This window comes from Eurosta solidaginis, chromosome 2 (assembly GCF_040869045.1).
Source record: "Eurosta solidaginis isolate ZX-2024a chromosome 2, ASM4086904v1, whole genome shotgun sequence".
Lineage (NCBI taxonomy): Eukaryota > Metazoa > Arthropoda > Insecta > Diptera > Tephritidae > Eurosta > Eurosta solidaginis.
Genome location: NC_090320.1, coordinates 178475592 through 178496510, shown reverse-complemented (window position 1 = coordinate 178496510; position 20919 = coordinate 178475592). Strand labels below are relative to the sequence as shown.

The 20919-nt window shown below is 38.2% G+C and overlaps 1 protein-coding gene across 7 annotated transcripts in view; it reads right to left on the bottom strand.

Annotated features, from left to right (window-relative positions):
* Positions 1-20919, bottom strand: part of bru1 (bruno 1) — a 956171-nt gene that overhangs the window by 360206 nt on the left and 575046 nt on the right. For all 7 annotated transcript variants that reach the window (XM_067766460.1, XM_067766463.1, XM_067766462.1 and 4 more), the window contains one exon: positions 2205-2287. In XM_067766460.1, coding sequence (XP_067622561.1) covers positions 2205-2287 — 83 coding nt within the window. The remainder of the gene's footprint in view (positions 1-2204; positions 2288-20919) is intronic.

Genomic DNA, 20919 nt, shown 5'->3' with positions numbered 1-20919 from the left:
CGAAGTCAGAATAGCAATAACCAGATTGAAAAACAAGGCCGCGGGCGCTGATGGATTGCCTGCGGAGCTATTCAAATACGGCGGCGAGGAGTTGGTAAGGCGCATGCATCAGCTTCTTCGCAAAATATGGGCGGACGAGTGCATGCCCGACCATTGGAATCTAAATGTTCTTTGCCCAGTCCACAAGAAGGGGGATACTGCAAACTGCACCAACTGATTGGACCTTATCAGTACGGCTTCAGACCTGGTAAATCTACCATCGACCAGATTTTAAAAATGCGCCTAATCCTCGGAAAAACCCGCGAAAAAAGAATTGACACACATCACCTCTTCGTCGATTTTAAAGCCGCCTTCGACAATACGAAAAGGAACTGCCTGTTTGCCGCTATATCTGAATTTGGTTTCCCCGCAAAACTTATACGGCTGTGCAAAATGAGGTTGAGCAACACCATCAGCTCAGTCAGAATTGAGAAGGACCTCTCCGAGCCGTTCGAAACTAAACGAGGTTTCAGACAGGGTGACCCCCTATCGTGCGATTTCTTTAATTTGATGCTGGAGAAAATTATACTAGATGCAGAACTTAACCGCACTGGAAAAATATACTATAAAAGCGTGCAATTACTGGCATATGCTGATGACATGATATCATCGGCCTAAACACCCGCGCTGTTAGCTCTGCTTACTCCAAACTGGAAAAAGAAGCGGTAAAGATGGGTTTGATGGTGAATGAGGACAAAACGAAGTACCTGCTGTCATCGAGCAAAGAATCATCGCATATGCTCCTTGGCAACCACGCTACTGTTGGCAGCCATAAAGCTGGATACATTGGTGCTTTATCGGTAACCGTATCGGTAACCTTTTAACAGCTGATTCGACCAACCTTATGAGAATCAGTGCAATCGATTATTGGTGCCGCTAAGGTCGTAACCGTATCGTAGCCAACCAATTGGGTTTTGGTTTACCGTAGTAACGATAAACAGCTGATTACGTTAGGGATACGGATACAGCGATACGACATACGGCACCAATGACTCCAGCTTAATTTCGAAATAGTAAAAGACTTCGTTTATTTGGGAACCAGCATCAATACTGGCAACAACATCAGCAACGATTGGCAGAGAGGAGCGACTGGCGCGTCTTGTTGGGCGGCCATAACCGTTTAAACGGTTAAGCGCCAATTGAGTAAGTTAATGGAAGAAAATAAATTCTTATTTATTTATTCAATTTCTCAAATCCAAACGGAACTTTTTTGACTAGTTTTTTCCAGTATTTTTGTTATTTTATTGAATATAATAATGTTTGTATGCAATCAGAAAAGCAAAGAAGTATAACTTCGATAGGTAATTTTATTTGTATTGATTTTGATCTTAATAATATTTTTGTAAAACGGTTATTTTTAGCAGTATTTAGCATTTATTAGATCAGGACATAGTGGATATCCCTAATTTTTAATTTCCATGCAAACGTCTATTTAAATAAATAAATAAATGACAATGTTCAATGGTATACGAGTCAAGTTCCTGGCATAAATGGTTTCACTTTTACTGAAGAAATACTAAAATTTTTTCTGAAAAATCGCTGTTTTTCCTAACTTTGACGTCAATAAGGCACCTTTTAACATTATGGTATTGGCCTGAAACTGCAATAATCATTTTCTGATCTATTAGCATATTTAAGGAGGGTGCCCTGAAAGATAGAACAAAAATTCAAATCCACCATATACCTTGTAACCACCCTATTGTATCACAAAGCACAATGGAACATGTACAACTCGAACATGAGCAACAACCCGCGTAATTAATAAAATAATTTTGCTCTGGTTTCATTTATCGCGATGTTGGCCATACGCATTTGCAGACTTCTTCCATCATAATTTTAATAACGTTAATAAAACTGAGGTACGTAAATTAACATTTACAAAGCAATTCCAAACAAAAATATATGTAGCTACACATACATAAATACATGTAAGTACACACATATGTGTTTGCATTCTCGGCGATTGTCGTGGGATTAAAGGTTGTTTTTTTTTGCAAATGATTATTCGAATAGTAACGTAAGGTCTTAGAATGATAAGGTAAGGTATTCGAGAAGTGTTGTAAGGCATTCGAATAGTATTAGTCGAAAAAGCGAAGGGAGGGTTTATTATTGAAATAATTTTTATTCGGAAAGTCCCACCCCTAGTTTGTATGCATTTCACTTACCCCACTTAAAGTTTTTACATTATGCAGAGCATCCTGAGCTTTTAAAGCAGAGCGCCGGGTATAAAATGTCACAAAACAGCAACCTGAAAGGAATAAATCAAACAATTAACTGCTGTTAGGTACTATTATCAAAGAGGATAAATACAATAAGAGCCGTCACTCGTTATTTTGTGGCGAGTATCTCGCTGGAAATTGAAAAAATTGATGCCGAATGTTTTCTGAGAGGGACATTTTTAATTGTCTCGCATTTATCCATGCCGTGTAGGCCCCTTGTGCAACTGTGATTTTTGGAAAGAGAATTAAATAATTAATTAAATACAGTCGAAAAATAAACACAAATACCCCACGAAAATGTGTAGAAGACATTTATAAACATCTCGCCCAAAAAAAAAGTAGCGGCTACCTCTCAGTATACATCGAGTAAATGCCAAAAAAATAACGAGTGACGGTTCTTATTGTATTTCTCCTCTTTGCTATTATACGCATTTCAAGGTATCACCAAAAAGGATAAATACAATAAGAGCCGTCACTCGTTATTTTGTGGCGAGTATCTCGCTGGAAATTGAAAAAATTGATGCCGAATGTTTTCTGAGAGGGACATTTTTAATTGTCTCGCATTTATCCATGCCGTGTAGGCCCCTTGTGCAACTGTGATTTTTGGAAAGAGAATTAAATATATTAATGAAATACAGTCGAAAAATAAACACAAATGCCCCACGAAAATGTGTAGAAGACATTTATAAACATCTCGCCCAAAAAAAAAGTAGCGACTACCTCTCAGTATACATCGAGTAAATGCCAAAAAAATAACGAGTGATGGCTCTTATTGTATTTATCCTCTTTGGTATAACTTTTTGGTAGAAATGCATTTGAACCCATGTGCTGACTTGCAGTCATTGACACTTTAAACTACGACTATAGTTAGTAACACGAATTTCTGTATACAACTTAAATATCTAAACATGAGCTTTTGGTGGTGAATATTTAAAATTTTTCCAACGAAAGTGGGATATTACGCGATAACTATCAAAAGTTTGATCTTGTGTCACCAGAGCTGGGCAAATTCAATTCCATTACATTACCCATTATGTTCCTTAGTAATTGGAAAAAGTAATAAATTCCTGTTCTGCACAGCAATGGTACAAACAAAAATTTTTGGTAATTGAGCCTCAAAAAAACGAAATTACTATTATAATCTAAGAGCTGGTAAGCATTTTTGAGCAGGTATGTGGGTTCAGAAATGATTATCGATTTAGTTTTTATATAAATAAGCATTTATTTAAATAATTCATGTGATATTTGTTAGTTATATATTTAATACAGTTTTAGTTTTTTAGATAATTGAATTTATTGTAACACTTATATTAAGCGTTTTCGTGTCTATTCGCGGCGGCTTTTAAATCTGAACTGTCTATTCGTTGTCCTTGTTCAAGTTGTCGTCGTCTTTTCGTTGTCATAGTCTTCGTAAAGTTCTGTCAGTTGCGTTGTCAGATGAATTTGTGTTGCCAGATGGAGTTGTGCTGCTGGATTATACTCCCACATTCGGCCCTCCTGACTTATCGTTCGTCTCGAATTAAGGCTCCCATTTTTTTTTAAACTCGGCGACGGTAGTGGTGCACCCCGGACCTTCACATTCGCCAACATTTTCACCTCATACCTATACCTATCGTGAGCCAATGCCTTTACTACCTTATATGGACCTAAATATTTGGGCCTCAACTTCATACCGGTCCCGAACTGCGTTCGCTTAATGGCTACGAGCTCGTTCGGCTTATATTTAACCGCGTCTTTTCTACCAGCATTAAAATTTGGTTTATTCTCACTTTGTATCAGCTCAATGTTTCTTTTAGCTTGCTGACGTATTTCTTCGCGTTCTGACTGTAGCTTTTCAATGGCTGCTATTTCAAACAGTTCATTGAATTCAGAAAATCCCAGAGCCCTCATATTCAAACCTGTCAAAACTTTAAACGGCGAAACCTTAGTACTGCGCGTTGGCGTGTTGTTAATTGCCTGTTGCACACGTTTTATGTGCCTATACCAATTTCCCGGCTCTTCCATACACAGCTTTGATACCATTGGAACTACGATTTGGTGGATGCGTTCCACTTGCCCATTACGCCTGTGACGATGAGCAAATGCTGCAGGTTACTTGTGAATGCGGCCCCCGATCTGTTATTACGCGCTTTGGATTTCCAAAAACTGCTGCCTGATTCGATAGTCGATCGACGACAGCCTCTGTATTTTTCGTGGGATATAGCCATACAAATTTTGAGAATGAATCAACAACGGCCAGGATATAATTATATTGCTTTTTCGTTTGCTTCATCGGGCCAATATGGTGTATATGTAAAGTGCATAGAGGTCGGTCTTCCTTATCGATAGGATTGAGGAAACCCTGCTTTTTTCCTGTCTTGGCATTTGTAACTAAACACTGTACACAATTCCCAACGATGTTTTCTACTTTGGATCTTAGCTGAGGTATAAAAAAGGGTTTTTCAACGGCATCTTGAGTCTTTTTTGACGAAATATGTCCCTGCTTATGCGCCATGCGTATAATCTCATCTTCCATGAGCGAAGGCACCACTAATAGTTCCTTTACTGGGTCTTTGTAGAGCACATCATGGTTTACAAAGAAGTCTTCATACTCTTCCTTTTCTAATACTTTACATACCGCCCTAGTCCAATCATCTTGTGGTTGGGCTTGTTTGAGTCTATGTGTAGGAGAATCTTGCAACAAGAGACATGTCATTCTACATAATGCGTTGACGTGACGCATTTTTGATCCACTTCTATATTCGATTACATATTCATAGTCTTGCAACATCATCGCCCAACGTGATACTCTTAGCGGAATATTTTACTTTTTCTTAGTCATGATGAAGGCGTTGCAATCCGTCACGATTTTTAATGGAATCCCAAGCAAATATACCCTCCATTTCTTAAGCGCTTCCACCATAGCCAGAACTTCCAACTCATATGAGTGGTACTTTTCCTCTGCCGGCTTTGTCTTTCGGCTCATATACTGAATGGGGTGTAGTTGTTGGTCTTCACTATCCTTTTGCAAAAGTAAAGCTCCGTACCCGTACTTTGGTGCATCCGTATGAACCTCAGTGTGCGCCTTCGGGTTGTACAATCGCAAGACTGGTGCTTTGACTAATGCCTCTATTAACTATCGAAATGCTACCCGCTGTTCCTCTTCAAAAAAAACTTTGTATCTTTCCGAAAAAGGTCAGACAAGGGTTTGGCGATCACTGTATAACCTTCGATAAATCTCCGGAAATAAGATGTTAGCCGTAGGAATCGTTGAATGCCTTCCCTGTCAACTGGCTCTTTAGAGGATTTCACCGCATTTGTTTTGGCTTCAGATGGCCTTATGGTAATATTCTCCAAAATGTAGCCCAAGAAATCTACCTTTGTTTTAAGAAATGGACATTTCTCCCATTTGATGCGTAAATTGTAATCTGCTGCCCTACCTAACACGGCTTTCAATTTCTCAATTCCCTCGTCTAAGTCCCGTGAAGGAATTATAAGATCGTCCATACATGCTACAACGATGCCTGTTCTTATCAAGTCTCTGAAAACAGCAAATATGTAACGGATGAACACTGCTGGAGAATTGGAAATTCCAAATGGTACATAAGCAAACTCTTATTGACCTTGATGAGTCACGAATGAGGCATACTTCCGTGACACTTCTTCAACTGGAACATGAAAGAACCCGTTTCTTAAATCTAAAGTTGTGAAAATTCGTAACCCCTGTAGCCTTTCGAGGACGTCATCCATAAGTGGCATTGGGAAATTATCTCTCATAATTTTCTCATTAATGCGGCGATAATCACAACATAATCGCTTAGTACCGTCCTTCTTTGCTACCAGTATGATTGGCGATGCATATTCGAAAGCATTAGGGAGGATGATGCCTTCTTCTAGCCATTTCGCTATTTGTTAATCGACGATACATTTATGCGAATACGACATACGCCGTGGACCGTGGAAATACTGGGTTGTCATCTGTTAAGCAAATCTTCATGGAAACTGGAGACTGCTGAAGTTTCCTGGGGGAATAGCATTCGATTAACCGTTCTATCTCCATCTAATGTTTACCTTCTATGTGTGACAAATCTACGTTACGCATTTCCTTTATCTCCGATTGCACCTCCATGCACAGATCCTTAAACTCATCTAACAAAACTGAGTCAGGACTCTGGGACTCTTGCTCTACAGGGTACGAGGGGTTTCCATTGTTCACCTTACGTTTACGACGTCATTTCCCGTGATTACTAATCCTACCTGCTTTAATACGTTATTACCTATTATCGCTTCGTACACGATATTGCGCTCACGTACAACATGGAATGTTATGTCTAGTCCGACTTCATCAACGTTGATCCAATAATCGAAACTACCAAGTGTTTTAAGTATACTATTCCGTATACCTTTCAACTGATGTTTTTCCTTAGAGAGCTCGATCTCACCTAACATCATTAGAACGTCGTATCGCAATAAGCATAAGTCACAACCCGTGTCGAGTAACGCTGAAAATCTGAAAAAGTTGATCGTTAGATCTTTGAAAACTACACACCCTATGGTCGACACGCACTTATCGTTTCTATAGTGTTTACGTGAGCTGTTTCACTCTATATTTAAGCGCTATTTGTTTGCGGGCAATCTGCAATACGGTGCCCTTGTTGCTTACAGCCGAAGCATGAAGACTGCCTAGGACGGGAACAACTGTTGTCCATATGCCCTGGTTCACCACATTTGTAGCCACGTTTCACATCAGTAGCTTGGGGCTTGACAGCTTTCTTGGTATTTATATCTTCTTGCTTATTTTGAGACTGGTTTGAACTGCGTTGACGACCTGAACGAACCTTCTCATAAATAAGAATCTGAGTTTTTAACTCATCAATCGAACGTGCCTGATACTTATTGGCTTTGTTTCACTGAGAGTCGGGAATGCCCTCAATGAAATATTCGATAAGGCTCTTATCGTCTAAATTTATCGGTCTGCCTATTTCCATAAGTGAATATAGATATTCCCTATAATCCTCGCTAGGGTGTTTACAGCGGCTCCTTAATGCGCGACGCACCTCAATTGATGAGACTACAACCCCAAACTCCTTTTGTAATGATCGCTTAAGCAAATCCCAACTGGCGATTCCCCGCTGACTGTGAACGAAGAACCCTTTAATAGCTGCTTACCATAAATAAACTTTTGCAGTTCACTCCACTGCACTGCCGTGGCATTTGCTTCGAAATCATCAAGCCATTCTTCAACTGAAGGCTGCCCCGTACCACTAAATGAAGAAAGTGAGCCCTCAATATCACGCAAAGTGAAAGCCGAGAGCCCCGCCGGCAAAATACACGATTAGAGTGACTCGTTTTGACTATCAGAGCCATCCTCCTCGTACAATAAGACCGAAGTGTTCGCACAATCTATCTTGCAACGTTGATTTACGCCCGTTTGTCGGTAATCCTAAATCTCCTAATTTATCTTTTAACGCAACTACCGTTTGTGAAAATATCTCATCCCTGTCCATTCTGAACTCTTAAGCTTATATGATAAACCTATAGATTGTTAAAACTGATCTTAGTTATTATTAAATAAATTCGAATTATTAATATTAGTAAGTAAATAGGTTTATGTAATTTTGTGTATAAATATGGGTACTTTCCAACTCTTCAATAAGAATACATAGGATATACTTTCACTCTAAATTGGTTTAAGATATTTTTATATTCAGCTGAGCAAAGCTCACAGAGTATATTAACTTCGTTCGCATAACGGTAATCCGTAACGGTATAAATTAAGATAGACGAGATAAACGAGATAGATATAGACTTCTATATATCAAAATGATCTGGGCGAAAAAAGAAATTCATTTAGCCATGTCCGTCCGTCCGTCCGTACACACGATAGCTTGAGTAAATTTTGAGGTATCTTCATAAAATTTGGTATGTAGGTTCCTGGGAACTCATCTCAGATCGCTATTTAAAATGAACGAAATCGGACTACAACCACGCCTACTTTTTCGATATCGAAAATTTCGAAAAAGTGCGATAATTCATTACCAAAGACGGATAAAGCGATGAAGCTTGGTAGGTGCGTTGACCTTATGACGCAAAATAGAAAATTAGTAAAATTTTGGACAATGGGCGTGTCAACGCCCAATTTTAAAAGAAGGTAATTTAAAAGTTTTGCAAGCTGTAATTTGGCAGTCGTTGAATATATCACAATGAAATTTGGCAGGCACATTACTCCAATTACTATATATGTGCTAAATAAAAATTAGCAAAATCGGATGACGAACTATAAAAGAAAAATTTTTTAAAGTCAAATTTTAACACAAAATTTAATATCTTTACAGTATATAAGTAAATTATGTCAACATTCAACTCCAGTAATGATATGGTGCAATAAAATACAAAAAAGAAAATTTCAAAATAGGCGTGGCTCCGCCCTTATTCGTTCGAATACTTTTAATGCCATAAGTCGAACAAAAATTTACCAATCCTTGTGGTAGGGGCATAGATTCTTTGACGATAACAGTTTTCTGTGAAAATGGGCGAAATCGGTTGAAGCCACGCCCAGTTTTTATACACGGTCGACCGTCTGTCCTTCCGGCCGTTAACACGATAACTTGAGCAAAAATCGATATATCTTTACTAAATTTAGTTCACGTACTTATCTGAACTCACTTTATCTTGGCATAAAAACTGGCCGAAATCCGACTATGACCACGCCCACTTTTCCGACATCGAAAATTACGAAAAATGAAAAAAATTCCATAATTCTATACCAAATATGAAAAAAGAGATGAAACATGGTAATTGAATTGGTTTATTGACGCAAACTATAACTTTAGAAAAAACTTTGTAAAATGGGTGTGACACCTAACATATTAAGTAGAAGAAAATGAAAAAGTTCTGCAGGGCGAAATCAAAAGCCCTTGGAATCTTGGCAGGAATACAGTTCGTGGTATTACATATATAAATAAATTAGCGGTACCCGACAGATGATGATCTGGGTCACCCTGGTCCACATTTTGGTCGATATCTCGAAAACGCCTTCACATATACAACTAGGGGCCACTCCCTTTTAACACCCTCATTAATGCCTTTAAGTTGATACCCACATCGTACAAACACATTATAGTCACCCCTGGTCCACTTTTATGACGATATCTCCAAAGGCGTCCACCGTCCACCTATAGAACTAAGGCCCGCTCCCTTTTAAAATACCTATTAGCACCTTTCATTTGATACCCATATCGTACAAACAGATTCTAAAGTCACCCCTGGTCCACCTTTATGCCGATATCTCGAAAAGGCGTCCACCTATAGAACTAAGGTCCATTCCCTTTTAAAATACTCAATAACACCTTTCATTTGATACCCATATCGTACAAACACATTCTAGAGTGACCTCTGGTCCACCTTTATGGCGATATCCCGAAATGGCTTCCACCTATAGAACTATGGCCCACTCCCTTTTAAAGTACTCTTTAATACCTTCCATTTGAAACCCATGTCATACAAACACATTCCAGGGTTACCCTAGGTTCATTTTGCTAAATGGTGATTTTCCCTTAATTTAACTCCAAGGCTCTCAGCTGAGTATGTAATGTTCGGTTACACCCGAACTTAGCCTTCCTTACTTATTCTTTTAAGCTTTTCTATAAGATTTTAGTTAACATTGAATTTTTCTTGTAAGAATGTATTTACAATGCTTTCAAATTTCCAATTGGGCTTTAGTAATTGCAATTTTCCTACTTTCCATACGTTTGTCTCTTTTATACTTCCTAGTGTACAATATATTTCATATAACTTGCAATTAGAAGTCTTACTCTAGTTTTCTCTCTTTCCGAAAAGTTCCAATAAGAATGAACATCAATGACATTACGGCGGACGGAATCCCAAACAGCAGCAACAATATAAGCATCTTGTATGGCGCTAATACTATAAGCGAACTCATACGCCGAATGGAACGTTACGAGCAACGTCCTCACAGCGTTGGTGTGCGCAAACCATTGAGCACAGAGGTATCAAATACCGCAGTAAAGGCAAACACTACTGAAGATCTTTCCACTGTACGTTGTTTCAACTGCTCGCGATTCGGGCATTATCAGAGTGCCTGCCCAAAGCCGCAACGCCCAGCCGGGTCATGTTTTATTTGCCACCAATTAGGACATATGCATCGCAATTGCCCAAAGAAGAAAACCCAAACATCTCAAGTTGCAGCCGTATCCATGGATGACTATGTTCCTTTAGAATCTCAGCAAGAGGTAAGTTTGGCCTTTTACGATAAAAATTGAAACAGATGTACAGATTTTACAAATATCATCTCTCTTTTCGATTCCGGTAGTTCTATTAGCCTTATGCAAAGATCAGTTGCTGAAAAATTTGTTAAGCTGTCATTTCGGGCAAAGCCTAAACAATTCGTTGGCGTTGGTAAAAGAAGGATATATTCCTTTGGCACAGCATTGTGTGCAATTTATTTTCGTAAATTAATTGGAAATATTAATGTAATAATAGTTCCAGATGAAACTTTAACTCTTCCATTAATTTTTGGTCGAGATTTTTTGCAAAAATTTAACATTCACTTAATACAATTAAATGAAATATCAAATGAATTTAATAAAAACGTAAAACAAAAGGTACCTTCTAGAAATACCGAATTAAATAAAGAAGATCTGAAAAAATATATAATGATTCTATTATTAATAAATTTGTTGATGGTGACTCAAGTGTTAAATTAGATGGTAATAAGCATACATTAAGTGAAGTATATGACAGATGTAATCATAATAAGCAGGACTCAAAAGAAATGGGCAATTACCCCTATGATATGACGGATCTGTTTGATTCAGCTATGAAAGAGATAGGAGCAATAGATGAAAGTGTTTTTCAGTCGGAAATAGATATAGGTCCCAGTTTGGCTAAATGAGAAAGAGGGGTAGTAATGGAAGTGTTGTCTAGTGAATATTTATCGCCTACATCAATTGAAAAAAAAAAAACGTATGACTATAAAATGACAATCCGAACAACGGATGATATACCTTTCTATTCTTTGCCAAGACGATTATCGTGTAAGGATAGGGAAGAGGTACAAAAGATCACTGATGATTTAAAGAAACGCGAAATTATACGAATTAGTTAATCCCCTTGTGCTTCTGCGATTGTCCTGGTAAAAAAAAGAGTAGCAAAACTCGTATGTGCATCGATTACAGAGTTTTGAATAAGAAAACAGTACGGGACAATTTTGCCCCTAATAGACGATTGTATAGATTATATGTCGGGGAAAAAGTGGTTCACTCTCTTGGACTTGAAAGATGGGCTCAATCAGTTAGCAATGGATGAGGGATCTATTCCATTAACATCTTTTGTCACACCACATGGGCAATTCGAGTACCTTAGAATGCCATTTGGGTTAAAGAATGCACCGGGTAATTTTCAGAGATTTGTCTATAACATCTTCCGAGACCTAACTGATGCAAAAGAATACGATTCCATAAATTTCACTTCAAAATCCGATGAAAGCAGTATTAGCAGTCGTCAGTATTCTCAACTTGCAGATCCGCAACCCTGGTCTGACGAAGTTGAAAGTGAGTTAATGTCCGCTGTAGACTTGGATGATGTGGATATTCAGATACAAATTGATCAGAACCGAGACGAGAAGCTTAGGGAGCTCATGCCCAAACTGGAGAAAGAGGAAGTCATAGGGTATGAACTAGGGGACGGTTTAGTGTGTAGGAGAATTGGCGAGAAGATTACGCTTTGTATACCTTCAGAGGTGGAGAAAAATGTAATCCGCACAACTCACGAGAAATTTGGCCATTTAGGAGCAGAGAAATTTTATAATCAAATACGCAAGACTTATTGGTTTGAAAGTATGATTGATAAAGTTGACCGGTTCATTAAGAATTGTCTTAAGTGTATTGTGTACTCTGCCCCAGCTCGTTCCAATGAGCATAACATGTTTAGTATTCCTAAAAAACCAATACATTTGACACCATTCACCCATTAAACAAGGGGTGCCACAGGGTGGTGTCCTATCCCCACTTTTGTTTAATTTCTACATATCTAAACTACCTTCACCACCGGAAGGAGTCACAATCGTTTCCTACGCCGATGACTGCACAGTAATGGCCACAGGCCCAGGCCCACAGATCGATGAGCTATGCAATAAAATAAACGGCTACCTCCCTGATCTCTCCAGTTTTTTCGCCTCGCGAAACCTGGCATTATCACCGACTAAATCTTCCGCGACCTTATTTACAACATGGACGTCCCAAATGTCGACCATTTTGAACATCCACGTCGATGGCTCTACGCTACCGACTGTCCTACACCCCAAAATCTTGGGTGTGACGTTTGATCAGGATCTACATTTTGGTGAGCACGCAGCCGCAATTGTTCCGAGAATTCAGAGCCGTAACAAAATCCTCAAATCCCTTGCTGGCAGTACCTGGGGAAAAGATAAAGAAACGCTCATGACTACATACAAAGCAATTAGCCAGCCGATTACGTGCTACGCGTCACCCATATGGTCGCCAAGCCTAAAAATTACCCACTGGAAGAAACTACAGGCCTGCCAAAATACTGCTCTCAGAATTGCCACGGGCTGTCTTCTTATGTCCCCAGAACACCATCTACATAATGAGGCGAGAATACTCCCCATCAGGGAAAGAAACGAGATGCTGACCAAACAGTTCCTGTTGAATACCCAGAAACCTGGGCATCCCAACAGACATCTGATTGACGAGCCAGCACCGCCTAGGGGCTTAAGGAGTCATCTCCGTAAGCATTTTGAGGAAATACGGCATCTGAGAACACAGCCGTGTGAAGCGAAAAAACACAAGCAGGTCCTTGGTGAACTCCACAAACAGGCGTCGGACCTTTATGCCGGGAATTGCCCGGTGAACCCAGTACTCAAAGTAAAGTATCCAAAACTTGCGGAAGAGGAACGCATACTCCCCAGGGAAACGCGTGTCACTCTGGCTCAACTTCGTTCTGGATACTGTAACAGGTTAAACTCTTACCTATCCAGAATCAACCCCGACATACAAAATGTATGCCCCGCTTGCAATGTGTCCCCACATGACACCAACCATCTCTTTAATTGTAATGTGGAACCAACGCCTCTAACACCCCTTTCCCTATGGTCCACCCCTGTTGAAACAGCAAGTTTCCTTGGACTCCCGTTAGAGGATATTGATGACAGTTTGTGATCGGTCGCGTCTGTTAGGTGGGGCGAAGCACTGCTACAACAACAACAACAACACCATTCACTTAGATCACTTCGGTCCCTTGCCAGCGATTAAATCAAAACGCAAACATATTTTAGTCGTGATTGACGCATTCACAAAATTTGTAAAATATATTCTATTAATTACACGAGTACAAAAGAAGTATGCTGCTCACCAGATAAATATTTTTCTTACTATAGCCGCCACAGACGTATCATGACTAACCGCGGAACTTGCTTTACGTCCCTCGAGTTTAGTGACTACTTATCGAAAAGAAATATAAGCCATGTGAAGGTCGCAGTAGCATCACCGCAGGCAAATGGACTGGTCGAGAGAGTAAATCGTGTCCTCAAGACGATGTTGAGTAAACTTACTGAGTCCGTGGAACACTCCGACTGGACTGCCAAGTTGCCTCAAATAGAATATGCTCTAAACAAAAATATTCATAGTACTACGAAAAACTCACCTAGCGTTTTACTCTTTGGGTAAATCAAAGAGGTAGTATCGTGGATGAATTTACCGAATCTATGGAAGACAAACTAGTGGATGAAACCGCTAGAGATCATGAGGACAATAGGCAAAAGGCACTTAGGAATATAGAAAGTTCTCAAGAGTATAATTCCCAATATTTTTTGAAACACAGTGTTAAGGCAAAAACCTATTCAGTAGGAGATTTTGTATTCATTAGGCAAGAGGATACCACGGTAGGAACTAATAAGAAACTCGTTCAAAAGTATAGGGGCCCGTATGTTATACACAAAGTACTACCGAATGATCGTTATGTCATAAGGGATATAGATAACTGCCAGCTGACACATTTGCCATATGACGGCATTGTTGAAGCTATGAAATTTCGTAAATGGTGCCTGCCTAATAACGATGAACAAGACCCACTTCAGTCCAACTTCACCAACTGCAAAAGGTCACACAACCTCAGGTGATTGAGGTCAATCATTAAGTCAGATTGGCCGAGTTGTAATGTACTTATATTTAATCTGTCATGTCACCCATTTTATTATACCATGCTTTTCTGACAGATGGTAAATGTCACCTGCTGGCGGAAATGCAGCCAACTTCGCTTTTACTCTGGGGCTTTCTTCTTCCGGTGACAGCGAAACGCAGAGGTTGTTCAAATAAAAATAAAGCAAGATAAATAAATCAAATCGTTTTAAATTAAAAGGAACAAATTGCATTACATTGATGTTCATTCTTATTGGAACTTTTCGGAAAGAGAGAAAACTAGAGTAAGACTTCTAATTGCAAGTTATATGAAATATATTGTACACTAAGAAGTATAAAAGAGACAAACGTATGGAAAGTAGTAAAATTGCAATTACTAAAGCCCAATTGGAAATTTGAAAGCATTGTAAATACATTCTTATAAGAATATGAAATATATTGTACACTAAGAAGTATAAAAGAGACAAACGTATGGAAAGTAGTAAAATTGCAATTACTAAAGCCCAATTGGAAATTTGAAAGCATTGTAAATACATTCTTATAAGAATATGAAATATATTGTACACTAAGAAGTATAAAAGAGACAAACGTATGGAAAGTACTAAAATTGCAATTACTAAAGCCCAATTGGAAATTTGAAAGCATTGTAAATACATTCTTACATTTCTTGCGAAAAGATGATATTTGTAAAACCTGTACATCTGTTTCAATTTTTATCGTAAAAGTCCACACTTACCTCTTGCTGAGATTCTAAAGGAACATATTCATCCATGGATACGGCTGCAACTTGAGATGTTTGGGTTTTCTTCTTTGGGCAATTGCGATGCATATGTCCTAATTGGTGGCAAATAAAACATGACCCGGCTGGGCGTTGCGGCTTTGGGCAGGCACTCTGATAATGCCCGAATCGCGAGCAGTTGAAACAACGTACAGTGGAAAGATCTTCAGTAGTGTTTGCCTTTACTGCGGTATTTGATACCTCTGTGCTCAATGGTTTGCGCACACCAACGCTGTGACGACGTTGCTCGTAACGTTCCATTCGGCGTATGAGTTCGCTTATAGTATTAGCGCCATACAAGATGCTTATATATGCAGGCACGCCGTAATGTCTACCAACTCCTGCTCCATTATCTCCGATTGGGCAGCGATTGATTGCATTGCCCCCACATAACTGACACACGATTCTGACGGTTTTAGTTTGTGTAACCGAAGCTGGCGATAGACCTCCTGTCGAGAGCAATTACGGCGGAACATTGCACATAATAAAAGCGTCAACGTGAAGTAATCCGTTAGGCCTTGATTCAAAACGAATTCTTTCGCTGTCCGAGTCATGCGTCGGCGCAATGCTAGGCATTTATGTCTTTCATTGTAGTTGTTAGCATCAGCATAGTCGTCAAACTGTAAAAACCACCGATTTATATCGTAGTGATTGTCGCCACTAAACTTCGGGACTGCTGTATCAAGTTCGTCGAAATGGATGTACTTTCCTATGCGCACGACTGGGCCAGACTCCAATTGCTGGACTACACCTTGGAGCTCCATTACTTCTTTACATAGCTTCAATAATCTTAACTGATCTTCAAGGTGGTTTATTTCTCCACTTGATGGTGTGGCTTCAAAGCCAACAGATACGTCAGAAGCGATAGTTGGGCTTATGGCATAGTTTGCAGCGGAATCATTCATATGAGGCTGAGTGCAACCATACCAGGCAACGTTGTTAGTATTCTCACTGGACATTACGACGGTCCCACCAGAGGCATCGGACAGCATAGCAGCGGGTGAGTTATGATGTACAGCAGTAGTAGTAACAGCAGGAAATGTAGTGGCAGCAACAGCGTTAAAAACAGGCAATGTAGTGGCGGTGGCAGAAGGTGATTTAGTGGCAGAGGCAGCGGTAACGGCAAGAAATGTAGTGGCAGCGGTAACAATAGGAAATGTAGTGGCAGCGGCAGCAACAGGCAATTTAGCAGCGGTGACAACAGGCGCTATAGTAACGGCGGCAGCGACAGGCAATTTAGCAGCGGTGACAACAGGCGCCATAGTAGCAGAGGTAGTGGCGGCAGGCAATGTATTGCCAAAATTACTAGTTACAGCGGTCGATGAAATGGCAGAGGCAGTAGCAGGCGGAGGTACAACGATGGTGCTATTTTCAGAAGCCTTGGGTTTTCTTTGTGTACCTGTAGATTTCTGCTCCAATGTCGATGCGCTTGATGTATTAAAACGTGTGAGCGGCATTTTCACTTTTTTCTTTATGGTTCGAGTTTTTCTTCTAATATTTATTTATACGAATAGAGGGTAGCACCCCACACCTGAAGATGCAATCAATTTAAAATATTTCGAACTCTTGTACAATAGAGTTATTTTCTCACACGTTTACTTTTATATTTTTTCAAAATGTTGTGATTAGCGTTTTAGAACTAAATATTTTTCTATTTCTATCTACTTAAGCCATACCCTTTACAATTGTTTACATATAAGAAGAAGAATTTTTACGATCTCGCCTCTGTCCTGTGGACTGCTGCTATCTGCTGTCCGTTCTTCTAAATGCTTCATTTATACCGCGTCTACTCTGCGTTGTATACTCCTGTTTTTTCCCCTCACAATCGCGTCTACTCGGCGATATTTACAACATTATATTTGATTCAAAGCTAATTCGTTGTTGATGAGTCAACTATCGCAACTACTCTGTGATTTGCATTGTAGAGTTACTTTTCACACACACGATAGTTCAAATACCATCGCATCTACACAGCGATGTTTACATTCAATACCAACTGATTTGCTTTCTGCGTGCTGACAACAACTATCACGTCTACGCGATTTGCACTGCTGTTTCTTTTAGGCGGTGACACAATGACATTTTTCATATAGATGCGTTTAACACAAGCTTATGCATTCCAATAACATCACCACAATCAACCAGGATGTTGCGTTTGTAAATATGAAGGAACTTCATACTTGGCAATTGAAGTTTATTACGCCTTGTCCATTCACATGCAAAATTTCGCGAAGCACTGTTGTAAATATTCTCCCTATACAACAAAAATACTTGCTAACATAATTTTGTGTCGTATTCGATTGTTATATTGCAGTTTTTAATTGTGAAAAATGTTAGAAAATTTACCAACCAGTGGGAAAAATAATTTCACTTCCAAAGTATACCAACACCCTTAGCCAAAGCAAATGTCAAATTCTTCTTCTTATGATTTGCTTGGAACAAAATTGGGGAGTTGGCTACTTTTCAATATCAGATGGCGCTAGTGTCGCTCATTCTACCATTCTCCATAAAAATACATGCAATCTACTCATAATGCATAAGCATGTGTTAAACTAATCTATATGAAAAACTGCTTATGTGTCGGAGCTGTTTCTCTCCCACGCTTATTCAAATATCATCGCATCTACACAGCGAAGTTTAAAGTATTTACTATTCACTCTTTTTATAGCCTTTTAATTTCCATGTCACCAGTTATCGCATTTACCCTGCGATGTTCTGTTTGTGATGTTCAGTTTTCGCGAACTTTCAACTTCAGCTTCGCTAAATTGTACAGCCAGACACAAATTCTGAGCTTTGGCACCAATACACTTCTAAGTATTTTTTATTTACACGGCACTAGTTGGCGTATTACATATTACGTTCATTTAAACGTACATATGTGCCAATTCTTTAACAAATATCGTGATTTTCAAAATCTTTCCCAGCGCGCACGCACAAGCTGGCACACACGCAAGCATTTAAGCAAACTTTTCCGCTTCTAACACCACTTTAGGGCTCAGAAATGATTATCGATTTTGTTTTTATATAAATAAGCATTTATTTAAATAATTCATGTGATATTTGTTAGTTATATATTTTATACAGTTTTAGTTTTTTAGATTATTAAATTTATTGTAACACTTATATTAAGGGTTTTTGTATCTATGCGTGGCGGCTTTTAAATCTGAACTGTCTGTTCGTTGTCCTTGTTCAGGTGTCGTCGTCTTTTCGTTGTCATAGTCTTCGTCAAGTTCTGTCAGTTGCCTTGAATTTAGCAAACAAATATATTTTTGTATGCTAAACATGGTTTTGAGGCACTTTGAAAATTAAATATGTTAAAACTTAATATTTGAAATATGTATATAAAAAGAAATAAGCTAGTTTATTTGGTTGGGCCTAAAACTTTGCCAGGTTATTGCAAAATAATTTTTTTTTTTAATTGAAAAAATATTTTTGAGGCATGTTGAAATTTTAACCACATATTATTTATAATTTTTAAAAAACATTGTCAGAAAGACAGAGTTTTTAGATGGGACTTTCTACCTGCCAGGTGTTCGAAAATATTTTCATGAGTGCGAGTGAGTAGCGTTATGCCTGCATGTAAGTGTGAGTGAGATCGTATATCGGCAGCTCTCTGCGTCGAATAATAATGCAATGTGATTGGCGCTGGCGAGAGGACGTGATTTAAAGTTCCCATGCTGTTGTTAGTTATAATTGTGGAGTAAAATTTGTTGAAGTTATGTTTAACATTTTTTAAATAAATATTATTTACAAACATCGAAATGGATAGTGAAAAATTAGTTTGTGTGATTTGTGGCAAAACAAAGATAAAGTTATCCTTTTTAATGAAAATATTCTAAAAAAATGTCATGAAATATTGATAATTACATAGATACATGTAAGTCGCTATACCATTCCAAGATAGTTTATGCCGAGCTTCTCTTCCAATTTGCGCCGTGCTCCTTTTTAATTTTTCCCTACAAATTGGCGGGATGGGACCCACTTTTTTTATGCCGACGCCGAACGGCATCTGCAAGGCAGATGATTTTTCACTGACAGCTTTTCAATACACTCGGAGTGCTTGCCAAACACTGCCGAGGGGCGACCCCGCTTAGAAACATTTTCTTCTAATTGAAAAAACTGGTTTGCAAAATTTTGATGTAACTTTGCCCGGGGAGTGAACCGAGGATCTTCGATGTGGCAGGCGGAGTACGCTACCATCACACCATGGCGGCCACAATTCGGCAATTACATAAATTAAAATACACATATGTTATTTTGCCATTAAATGTTAACCTCAAAGATGGGTATCATACACATTGTCACAAAATTTTTCTTGCTATAATGAAAAAATATTATAACAACACTTCGAGGGAATCAGATATACGTCGATCAGGTATTGTAATATTTTTTTATAATCGTAATCCTTGAATTGTGTTGCTAAGCACGTGAACCATCCACTATGCTTCGTATATACTAAAATCAAAAATCCTAAAAATTTAATATTAACATTACAAATTTGTATTTATTGTTTTAATAATTTCTTTCGGTGGTTTCATGATTTTGTTAATTCATTTAAAAAAAGTTATTACTCAAATAAAGTTTTGTCATAGTGTTCGCGCCCATGAACCTTTTTCTCAACACAAAGGGTGGCAACCTCTCACGCATAAAGTGTTTCGCAGCCATGAGAATTAACAAATAATACGATCAACACGTGTTCTTCTTCTGCATTTCGTTATACCACAATTTACATCATAACCTACCAATTTGTAAAATACATAATTTAAAATATACATTGAATTTAAATAAAGAACTATAACGTTGCTATTGTGTACAGATTGAATTGCCATCGCGATCAAAACTACAATAGGAAACATTTATTTGCAATGCCAGCCATTGCAATCAATTTCAGCCGGTGATCAACTCAAAGCAGCCTCCGCAGCCTGACCAATGCAGCTAAGTGTTTTCCTTAACTTCCTATACACCTTCCTATTAAAATCCTAGCTCCTTAAAGTGATTCTACTTGCGTATTTTCATAAAATTTTTTTTTTCTCAACTTGCCGCTGCACAGTGTTTCGTGTAGAACAAGCTAGCTGGACAAAATTATTTTATGAGATTTTCCGTTTCATATGCAGTCATTTATTACAACTACGTAATTTTTTTCAGCCATATTTTCTTTTTTTTATTTTTTTCCAAAATTTTACTTCATATGCATACATTTGCTTATTTCGTATACAGTAACTCATGTGAATAAGTGACATAGGTCCAAAAAAATTTAAAGGACTTAAGAATATTACTTTATTGTACTTAAATTGAATGGACTACAAATCTCAATACTCTAAAAAAGTTTAAAAATTCCGAAAAAAAATTAAAATTTTTTATGAAAATTCGTCGAATTTTTCAAACATTTTTTAAATATAATTTAGTTTTTGTTATAGATCGTGACACATTTTCTTATGGGAAATTAGTTAAAATAAATTTGCGAAAGCGAAAATTGTAAGAATTGTCCAAAAAGGGGTGTCTACTTATTTATGTGAGTGACTGTACATATGTACATACATATTTTTTAATTATTTTAGTATTTATCCTGGCACTACAATTTTTACAAAATTATTTTATAGTACCAGTCAGGAATGTAAAAGTGAAATACAATAATAATAATAACAATGTAAATAATAAAATTAATTATGTGAAAATTACTTATTACAAAAACTTAAAAGTAAAGTATCATACAAAGTAGAAAAGACAA